This window comes from Oncorhynchus nerka, linkage group LG21 (genome assembly GCF_034236695.1).
Source record: "Oncorhynchus nerka isolate Pitt River linkage group LG21, Oner_Uvic_2.0, whole genome shotgun sequence".
Lineage (NCBI taxonomy): Eukaryota > Metazoa > Chordata > Actinopteri > Salmoniformes > Salmonidae > Oncorhynchus > Oncorhynchus nerka.
The window spans coordinates 35,801,244-35,813,091 of NC_088416.1; the positions used below are offsets into that span (position 1 = coordinate 35,801,244).

At 38.9% G+C, this 11,848-nt stretch overlaps 1 protein-coding gene across 1 annotated transcript; it reads left to right on the plus strand.

The window, feature by feature from the left end:
• The first annotated feature begins 8,339 nt into the window (after positions 1-8,339).
• LOC115117529 (claudin-4-like) lies at positions 8,340-11,845 on the plus strand. The gene is made up of 3 exons (XM_029646004.2): positions 8,340-8,500; positions 9,960-10,092; positions 10,289-11,845. Exons 2-3 carry the CDS (start codon positions 9,961-9,963, stop codon positions 10,790-10,792), a joined length of 636 nt encoding a protein of 211 aa, XP_029501864.1. The 5' UTR covers positions 8,340-8,500; position 9,960; the 3' UTR covers positions 10,793-11,845.
• The last annotated feature ends 3 nt before the right edge of the window (positions 11,846-11,848 follow it).

Here is an 11,848-nt window from a genome sequence, read left to right on the forward strand (position 1 = left end):
GTGCCCCACCTCCAGCTGTTTTACGGATGACATCACGGTCGTCACTAGTTACCAACACTGAGGTATAAAGAACTACCGTAGCCACAAAGTCAGAAACTCCGCCTATTTCTGCAATGTATCTTCTTAAAATGTGATTTTAGACCTTTACCATAACCATACTGCTAACCGTATACCCAAACCTAACCTCAAATTATGACCAAAAAGCATGTTTTCAATTATTTTTACGATATAGCCAATTTCGACTTTGTGACTGTGCTATCTAGTGGAAACCGACGCCAACGGGGTTGGTACCGGCAAGGACTGCCACCGTGTGTTAAAAGTTAAAAGTGTAAGGCATATTTTGATTAGGGTAGTGTCCAGGGTTTCCCAAACTCGGTCCTGTTTTTTGCCCTATTACTACACAGATTATTCAAATAATGTAGTAGTTTAGTGTGTAGTGTATAACTTTGTGGGAAGGTAATATGTGAATGTTGTGCAACTCTAATTCATCTCTTTCCCGACATTCCTCATTCCTTACAATAATCTCCACAAATTCACGTTCCTCCATTACAGGTCACTATTACACAATCCTCCTCCCTACTTGTTCTTTACCGGGTTTCCAAATCCATCCCTCACCTCACTGTGTTTCTATTGGTCAGACAGTTTCGACAGAGGTATGGGGTGGGACATTGTGAGTTCTGTGCCTTATGATACAGGTAGGGGTATGGGGAGGGGGTGACTTCGACTGAATTCACAGTGAATCATAGTCTACATGTTTACTATGAATCAGAGCCTAAACGTGTGAACTCCAAATGATTCATGGTTTCGTGATGGTATTGAGAGACCTCTGCAGTTATTGTTGTTTATGTCTTCAATCTATACAACCAAAAATAAACCATTTATCTTTCACTCACATCCTTTGTTTTCATTTTTTAATGTAGTGGGTAGTGGGTAACACTTTTATAGTCCATCTGCAGATGTTCTTCAGACTATCCGTAACATTTTAACTATCCACTAAGCCTAGCCCTAACCCCAAACTGAATCCTTATCCTAAACCTAAACTTAATAGCCCAAGCCCTAACCCTTACCCTAACTCTTATTCTAAACCTAACCTTAATCCTAACCTTAGCAAGCAGTTTCTTATCAACAGATAGTTTGTTGTCAGTATGACTGTCCAGACTATCCAAATAAAGTGTGACAGGGTAGTGAACTTCATTTTGCAGTAGCTTGTAGGTAGTTGTACTCAATTTGATTCTAGGTAGTGTTTTCAGTATTGAATTACTTTTTTGAGATGTAGCGGTGTAGCTAACTACTGGAAGTACACACTACTATTTACAAAAATATAATATGGGTGAAGTCGGCAATCATTTCCTTTCTTTTTCAGCATCAGACCTTCATAATTCTCACTTGAAACAGTTTGTTTTTATTCATTTATTTGGATCCCATTAGCTCTTGCAGAAGCAGCAGCTATTCTTCCTGGGGTCCACACAAAAACATAAAACACGACAAGTAACAAAACACTGATAAACTGACAGACAAGAACAGTCACACAAATTTAAAATACAATGAAATACAAACAATACAATTAAAACATAATGTGTGTGTAGATTGTGTGTGTGTTAGATTGTGTTTATGTGTGCATGTGTTTGTGTGTGTGTGTCATTTCACAGTCCCTATTGTGCCATTAGATTTTGTTTTACAGTTCAGCTTTTTACTTTAGTAATAAGAGATGGAAGGGAGTTCAATGTGATCACGGCTCTGTATAATACTGTGTGTTGCCGTTCATTTGTTTTGGACTTGGGACTGAGAAGAGACCCCTGGTGGAATGTCTTGTGGGGTATTTTTAGGTGTCTGAGCTGTATGTAATTTGATTATACAGACAATCAGGAATTTTTATCACAGTAATATTTTTCATAAAAACTAGAAGAGAAGCAGTTAAACTATCATCAGCCTTCAACCAGGGAAGACTGGCATGCATGTTGTTGATGTTAGTTCTGTATGTGTCGTTTAGGCCAAGGAGTGCTGCTCTGTTTTGACCCAGCTGCAGCTTTGCTAGGTCTTTCTTTGTTGCATTTGACCATTTTACCAGACAGTAATCAAGATGGGACAAGACCAGAGCCTGAACAACTAGTGCAGTTGATCTTTGTGTCAAAAACGTAGAACATCTTTTTATAACAGATATACCCCTCCCCACCTTCACAACAACTTTGTTGTTTGACTTGACCATGATAATTGACCATCCAATGTTATAACTAGGATCTAGCTTCCTCAACTTCCTCAACGGTCACACCCTTTATGCACAACTCCAGTTGAGGTTTAGGTCTTACAGAATGTTTTCAACCAAATACAATGTTTTTAGTTTTAGATGTTTTTAAGACCAGTTTATTATTAATCACCCATTCTGATACTGACTGTAACTCCTTATTTAGAATTTAAGTGTTAATGGCTTTGGGTGCTGACATGTAATGTGGAATCATCCGCATACATAGTCATTCTAGCTTTGTATAAGACCAGTGGCAAATCATTTGTAAAAATAGAGAATAGTAACGGCCCAAGGCAACTTCCCTGAGGGACACTGCACTGTACACATCTGATGTTAGAGAAGCTTCCATAGAAGAATACTCTCTGGGTTCTATTGGATAAATAACTCTCCAACCATGTGATGGCAGGTGATGTAAAGCCATAGCAAGAGTTTTTTCAATAACAATTTATGATCAATAACATCAAAGGCTGCACTGAAATCTAACAATACTGCTCCAGCTATCATCTTATTTTCCATTTCTTTTAACCAATCACCAGTCATCTGAGTCAGTGCAAGTTGAGTGTCTTCTCTATATGCATGCTAAATGTCAGTAGTTAATTTGTTCTCTGAAGAATAGCATTGTATTTGGTCAAACACATTTCTCTCCAGGCTATTAAGGACAGGCAGCAAACTGATTGGGCAGCTGTTAGAGCCAGCAAAGGGTGCTTTACTATTACTTTAGCTTCCTTCCACACCTGTGGACACACACAGTCCTTTAGGCTTTGGTTAAATACATAGCAAATAGGCATGGCAATACAGTCTACTACAGTTTTCAATATTTTCCCATCAAGGTTGTCTGTACCTGGTGGCTGACCATTATTGATGGAAAACAACCATTTTTCCACCTCTCCCACACTAACGACCAAATTCAAAACAGCAATCCTTCTCTTTTATTATTAGATCTTTTATACATAAATATGATTGGTTCACTGTTCAGTGTTGTCATTTCACTTCTAGGTTTGACCATTTTACTAATGAAGTAGTCATTGAAATGATTGGCAATATCGAAAGGTTTTGTTATAAATTACCTATCAACTTCAATGAACGATGGAGATGAATGGGGTTTTCTGCCCATGATATCATTTAAGGTACTCCAAGGTCTTTTTCCATTGTGTTTTATGTCATTTATCATGGTTAGGTATTATAATTTCTTCTTCTTTTTGTTAAGTTTAGTCACAAACCTTTTCAATTTACAGTGTCAACCAATCAGTTGAGCAGCCTGACTTGTTTGCCACCTCTTTTGCACAATTTCTTTTAACCATATCATTTTTCAATGAATCATCAACCCAGGGGGCTCTAACAGTTCTCACAGTTAGTTTCTTAACAGGTGCATGCTTGTCAACAATTGGCATACATTAATAACTTTACAAATACTGCATTTGGATTCACTTCCTCATACACATCAGACCAACATACATATTTCAACAAAAGATTGCTGATACATTTCTTTGTATGATCTCTTATAAATTACTTTGGGCCCAACCTTTGGCACTTTGGCTTTCCTTATTATTGTCACAGGGACCACGTTTACATTCACACCAATATCCCATTATTATTCGGGATACTCAAGTATTTTGTTTTTAAACATCATATACCGTTAACAATAACCTGAAAAAGCTTGTTTCCCGGTTATAAGAAACCCTGGCTAGATACCTGGGATATGCTGATCTAAAACGGGATACTGTGGCATGTTAACATTTTATCCCATTTATTGTTGTTTTTGCGGTTTGGGCAGGTTCAGGTTTGCATATCATGGGTGTGTGATGCATTATGTTTTCATCTGATTGTTAAACAAATCACTTCAAAAAGTAGGCTACTTGTGCAATTTGACCCACCCTAATAATTTAGCCTACTATAATTAAGTTACTGTAAATTTCTGCTTATAATTTCCGACATTTGGTAGGCCATATTCAGTGGCGACCTGTCATTCAAGGCAGTTTAAAGCCCCACATTTGTTGCAAAATATATGTAAATAAAAAGGCTTGCCTGTTTTGTATGTTATTTTGGCATTAATACATGTCAGTTTGCAAACAATAAAAAATATATATATATCATTGAGTTAATAAAGCCGAATACAAACAAGGTCTCTCTCTTTTTTCTTTTAATAAGGAAGCTCCAAAATGCAGGTGTTTCAGCTTAGCTCAGTGCTTTCTGTTGTGGTGGGGCAAGCCAGCATAAAATACGGAGTGTTGCGCCGTGATTTGGCGCAGTGTTCTGTCAGTCATGGGGACACGACGTCATTGCCAAGGCTAAGGGCAGAGCTCTAAAATTCTAGCTCCATGAGTGCTGCCATAGAGTTACAGTACATTAGAAGTGTCCATCCAAGAAGGCTCAAGGTCATTGGCCACAGATAAAATTACATCAAATCACGTTATATCTACATTAGCTTTTATTGGACTGATCATGTCACATCATACATTCAAAATCTTATAAAGCAGTCATCATCATGAATCAAGTCATTAATCTACTGGCAAATCATTTTTAATCCTTGTCATATGAAGAGAAATAATGAAGAGAAATTATAGATAAAAGCCATATCAGCTATGTTTTTTTAAAGGCAGTAAATGAGGCTGAATGAACTGTTTCACTGCCGGATAAGGCTCCACTGATAGCAAGGTGTAGCAGTCGTATAGTGCAATTCATGTATTGTTTAGTGTTGTGGCTTTGCTGGCATACATACCACTTTTTTGGGGTTTTGCAACACCAAGATTTACATGCTAAAATCGCCACTGGCCATATTATAATTTCTGACATTTGGTAGGTCATTTGTTTATCAACTATACATGCAGCTTCTCTTCTGTCATAACTTGCTGCCCCAGAAAATTCTATAAAGTAGTGCTTACCAGAATAATGTCTTACATCGATAGAATGAATGCATTAGTAATGTACTTAATACCAGTAAAGTTGTCTGTTTTGTTTAGGGACCGGGGACAAAACGCAATAACTCCAAAACAACAGAAATGTTGGTTCTGTGCAAAATGTTTGACCAGTTTTAAGGAAATGAAAAGCTGAGAAAATGACAAAACATGTTCCTAATAAGATTTCAGTTTGTCTTGGGTGCATATTTTATGTGGTTGAAATACTGTGTGCTTGCATAACAGTGTGAAAGATAACACATTACATGGGCATTTGCATTTTCTCAAGAGATCCTGAAAGAAAGAAATCATATTTCTCCACTCCTGTTCCCAAGACAAAATTATAATTTGTCGTATAATTTCACTGCAAGAAATGCATAATTCTGCAAGAGTTAATATTATATTATGCTACTCGTGAGAGGTTGTAGGCCTACAGTCAGTGTCCATATTTCAGTCACAATTCCATTTAACCCATATGAACTTAGATGAGGAATATTATTTTTATTCATGGATACAGGGATACTCATTAGAGGGATATCAGAGGTGCATGTAAATGGCTTATACCTATAAAGACCTTAAGCGGCATATGAGCTACTATCCGGAATACAGTGCTCATATTAATGTGGTCAATGTTATGGTCACTACAGCCAATGGGAACTGATATTGCTATGGAGCAAAGCTCTGCAGTATTAGTGAAGAGATGACCAATACAAGTCAATGTAACAGATCCAACACTATCTGTATGCACTGTAGTTGGTTGAGTGATAACCTGGGTCGTATTACAGCCATTAGTCACAGTTAGAAGCTTCATTTTGAGAGAAAATAGACCTCTCTGTTAATATCACACACAATATCGAGCATTGCACACATATGATCCAAATACTGAGTGTTAGCACTTCGTGGCAAACAGGATGCATGTTTAGGAATATTTTTTATTCGGTATAGGCTTCCTTCTTTTCACTCCGTCAGTTAGGTTAGTATTTTGGAGTAACTACAATGTGGTTAATAGATCCTCAATGTTCTCTTATCACAGCCATTAAACTCTGTAACTGTTAAAAAGTCACCTCATGGCTCATTGGCCTCATGGTGAAATGCCTGAGCGGTTTCCTTCCTCTCCGGCTACTGAGTGAGGAAGGACGCCTGTATTTTTGCAGTGACTGGGTGTATTGATAAACCATCCAAAGTCTAATTAATAACTTCACCATGCTAAAAAGGATATTCAATGTCTGTTTATATATATTTTTTACAGATGTACCAATAGGTGCCCCTCTTTGCGAAGCATTGGAAAACCTCCCTGGTCTTTGTGGTTGAATCTGTGTTTGAAATTCACTGCTAGACTGAGGGACATTACAGATAATTGTATGTGTGGGGTACAGAGATGAGGTAATCATCCAAAAATCATGTTAAACACTATTATTGCACACAGAATGAGTCCATACAACTTATTACGTGACTTCCTAAGCAAATGTTTACTCCTGAACTTATTTAGGGTTGCCATAACATAGGGGCTGAATATTTATTGACTCAAGACATTTCAGATTTTAATTTTTAATTAATTTGTAAAAATAAAAAATAAAAAAATAAAAAACATAATTTCACATTATGGGGTTCAGGCTGTAACACAACAAAATGTGGAAAAAGTCCAGGGGTGTGAATACTTTCTGAAGGCACTGTATATTAATATGGGCTGTTCTTAGCCTTTTCCTTTGTTGCTTATCGGAGATAGATATGTGGAGAATAAAAAATTCAATAAAAACATTGTTTAGCTAATAGAGTCCGTCAATCAGGCACTTGTGTCAGTTGTTGTGTGTGTGATGTTGGGCCGAAGCTACTGACCCAGAAGCTTGGCTCTCTCACTCCTCCCAGGATTTCGGGAGGGAGGGTGGACAATGAGCTTGTAGTAGGCAAAATAAGCAATGTTCCCATTGTCACGACTTCCTCCGAAGTTGGTCCCTCTCCTTGTTCGGGCGGCTTTCGGCGGTCGACGTCACCGGCCTTCTAGCCATCGCCGATCCACTTTTGATTAACCATTTGATTTGTCTTTGTCTTACACACCTGGTTTCAATTCCCCAATTACTTGTTCATTATTTAACCCTCTGTTCCCCCATGTTTGTTTGTGAATAATTGTTTATTGTACCGCGGTCCGTATTTGTGGCCTTGTATTTATACGACGTGTATTGTTGTATTATTTGAGTAAAATTGCTTTCATTACTCATATCTGCTGTCCTGCGCCTGACTCATCTCACCAGCTTCACACAGACGCATTACACCCATGCTCTCTGGCAACTTTCATAGCTGGGATAAGTTCTTTCCACCTCTGGCACACAGCTTCAGAGAAGTCCCCTATGATCCATCTGCAGCTTTTCAGTAAAAAAAATAGCTGACTTTCTCCTCAGACTATATCCAGGTCAGAGGTGGAGACTCTGGTATGCCATCTACAACAATGTTATTCCTCCAGGATTGTCCTTCTAGTCTGTTTTCCCAGTCATTTGTAATAATGATTCACAGACATAGACTTAGAGTTTGTTGTCAACTTGCTGCAAGTCTCTTTCAGGGCATCTACCTCTCCCTGGGAGAACTGCAAACTGTTCTTAAGGTCTTGGATCTCTCTGGTCAGATTGTCCATTCTTTTGTTAGCTGAGTCCACCAATATTTGGACAAAGCTCTTGAAGCTATTTCCTGTTGCTGTAACAATTGCTTGTAGACATATTTTTGTTGATTTAAAAGATCATGCACTTGCGATAGCAAAACACTGTCCTCTCCATTACTCCAACCTTCTTTAGCATGATGGTAGCGTTACACATTCTGGTAACATAAAGTGTTCTGTTCTGTTGCAATTTATATAGTCTATGACATTTCAAATTTACATATGATAATTTTTCACAAAGTAGTTTGGATGTAGTGAACTCGTTTTTCAAAGTAACTTTAGTTCAGTAAACTATATTTTTTCTTAAGGGGAGCTTTAATGTAGCTTAACTTCTTCCAGTGTGAAGTAATTGGTAGGTTGGTAAACTATTTTCAGAGTAGCTTCCCCAACACTGCTAAAAAGTTGTGACTAAACCTGGAATGTCAACACTGGAAACAAATGAAAGCTGGAAAAAGAGTGGGAAAGAGAGGCATGAGACAAGTCCAGACTGGTTGTGAGGTACATCCCTCTCTCTCCTGTTCTTCCCAGCCCCACCCTACACCTCACAATCCACTACAAAACCCTTTACATCACACCAGCTACATAACAGACCACCGCTTTACACAGATCAACGCCTGAATTAAGAGAGTAGAATTTCCTTTTTAAAGAGAAGGAAAACCTTTGACAAAGAACTTTACTTTTCAAATTTCCAATCAAGACAAGAGGACACATCATAAGGTATTAGTTAAACTTTTCAACTTGTAACTCTGATTTTGTGCTATTTCAAATATGAAACATACCAGCTCCATAGTGCATTATAACTGCTTTTTAATTTGTTATAACTCTTAGTGGAGTAACCAATCCAATCAAGTTTAAATAAATGAATATTGATGGTATGTTTAGGGGGCAGACACATGCATGTAACATCCTTATACTTTCATGAATGTCACTTCATTCAAACAGACTAAGGTATGTATGATTCAGGCCATATGCAAAGTACAAACAAATACACTTTTTTTTTGCTCTCTATCGATTAAAAGATAATACGTTCTGAGGAACATTTCCACCCAAACTTTTACTTTTGACATGAATCTATTGTGAAACACTCTATGGTTAATCCAAAATACACTACTTTTTTCAATATGGTATAAGAAAAGTATTCATACTCTATTCCATTGATGAATCAAACACAACGCCTTCATGTTATGCTCAGGATTCAGTGATTCACCAGGATCTATAAGTAGCAACAATTACTATTAGTCATTTTGTTCTTACCACTCACCCCCATCCTCTCGACCTCCTCCTCTTCCTCTTACCCTCACCTCTATGGTCCTTGTGAGAAGAGAAGACACATGTATGTCTTTGTTTTACTAGTCTGCCTGGTCTTGTCCAGTTGAATATAAGGAGAAGGGTCCAAGTAAGCACTATTGCATGTTTTCTTAATTCAATGAGAGTAGCATACCATCAAGAGGCGGCAGGTAACCTAGTGGTTAGAGTGTTGGGCTAGTCACCGAAAGGTTTCTGGATCGAACTACCGAGCTGACAAGGTAAAAATCTGTCATTTTGCCCCTGAACAAGGCAGTTGTTCCATGGCCGTTAATGTGACAAAAGCATTTGTTCTAAACTGACATGCCTAGTTAAATAAATAAAACAATTGCTTAGATGGAAGAAATAATATGATCCAGTGGAGAAAATAAAGGTGTGACATTTTGCAAGGCTACTGACTGTTGGGGTGGAAGAAAAGCTCTTTTGGCTTCATTTAGTAAAGTTGTACTCTTCTAAAGGGATGACATTTGCTGGACTTTTTCGCAGGGCTAGGTGAGATTGAGTGGATCCAGGTGAGGAGAGGTTGAAGTCTCAGTGTGACTAGGAGTGGCAGCATGCCTCTGAGCTACAGCAGCAGGCTGAGGTAGACCGGGCCTGTCACAACACGACTTAGTCCCAGGGCTGTGCTTTCTGAGATTTTGTTTTTAAATGCACCTCTGAGCTACACAATCCTGACTTGTACAGGCCTGTCATAGGGAATGAGTCTGTGTGTGTAAGTATGTGTGTGTAGGTGTTTGTTGGGTACTCTGCTGTGTGATGATCACAGAAATGACCATGTAATTCTATATCTACGTTTAAAGCAACTACACTTCCTTTAATACCAGAATGTGAACTGTTTTGTATTCCCCCCCCCCCCCCCTCTCTCTTCCAGGATGGGATCTGCTGGGGTACAGATTGTATGTGTGGCCCTTGGGATCCTGGGCCTGATCGGGGGCATTGTGTGCTGTGCCATCCCTAGGTGGAAAGTGTCATCATTTACAGGACAGAACATCGTAACGGCACAGGTACTGAGCAGATCAAGTGTTTTATTAGCCCTATGTGGTTTACATTTGAAACCGCTAAATACTTTCTCACATTATATTGACTCAAATGACTCTAATAACTCGGAAAAATTAGAATGAATGCAATGTGCTGAAATCAAATAAGCTGTAATGAATGAATGGCGTGTGCATTACTGTAACTATTTGTCTCTGTGTGTAGGAAACTGAAGAGGGCCTGTGGATGACCTGTGTGGTGCAGAGTACTGGCCAGCAGCAGTGTAAGAGCTATGAGTCCCTGCTGGTCCTGCCATCTGACCTGCAGGCGGCCCGCGCCATGACCATCATCAGCTGCATGGTCACCTCCCTGGCCATCCTCATCTTGTTCGCCGGCGCCGACTTCACCACCTGCGTGGAGAATGAGGACATCAAGCCCAAGATCAGCCTTGTGGCCGGGATCGCTCTGTTGGTGTCTGGCCTCCTCCTCATGATCCCTGTCAGCTGGTCCGCCCACAACGTCATCAGCAACTTCTACAACCCCCTTGTGGCCCAGAAGATGGAGCTGGGAACCTGTATCTTTATTGGCTGGGCTGCTGGGGTGCTGCTGCTTCTGGCTGGAGGCCTGCTCATGTGCTTCAGCAGAGCCAAATCTGGCAGCTCAGGAGGAACCGCCAAGTACTACGGCAACAGCGCTTCAGCCCCCACCGCCAACAAGAACTACGTCTAGTGCATATATTACACCTCTGTATGTTTGTATGTATGTAGAGAGATAGTTTGATGTATTACACCTCTGTATGTTTGTATGTATGTAGAGAGATAGTTTGATGTATTACACCTCTGTATGTTTGTATGTATGTAGAGAGATAGTTTGATGTATTACACCTCTGTATGTTTGTATGTATGTAGAGAGATAGTTTGATGTATTACATCTCTGTATGTTTGTATGTATGTAGAGAGATAGTTTGATGTATTACACCTCTGTATGTTTGTATGTGTGTAGAGAGATAGTTTGATGTACTACACCTCTGTATGTTTGTATGTGTGTAGAGAGATAGTTTGATGGAAAGGAAATGGGTCAGACAGAATGAAGACAAGAAAGGGGAGGGGTTTAACCTTGAGGATAAAGAAGGAACATTATTAGTGGAAATAATGGTTGTAAATATTGAATATTTCAAAATAGTAATACTGGTTTAGTTGTAGTTAATCCAAGGGTCCAATATGGTGGTTCAATTTAAAATACACATATATGTTTATTTGTTTTGTGGGGGGGGACTAACTCAATATACTATAATATACTACAAATCGAAACTGTGTAGAGATGATGATGTACCTACATTCATACAGTTTCTTAACTGTGTCCAACTCGCTAAGAATCACCTACATGAAGGTTAGACAGTCAAGGAGCACCGGAAATTCCAAAAACGATGGATAGAGGAAATTATTTGACAAATTGTGACGGCGAGGAAATATAACCAATTTTCCGTGTGGACCTCGTTGAAGACCAAATGCAGCCCCCGGGGCAGAAGGAGTTTGACACCCTTGTTGTAATGTGTTATCTCGTTTAGGTTTTTAATAATGGGTGACATGCTCCTGTAATGCCATGAATGAACAACAGAGAGCAAGGTGAGGGACTCAGTGGTCATGCATCTCCAAATACAGGTATAGTTAAATGACTGTATATATCATTTACATCCATGAGATAACAACTATTTTTCTTATGTAAATCAGCTTGTCTTTTACCTTTGTGTATCAAATAATAAATACATATGTTTTTATTTTATTC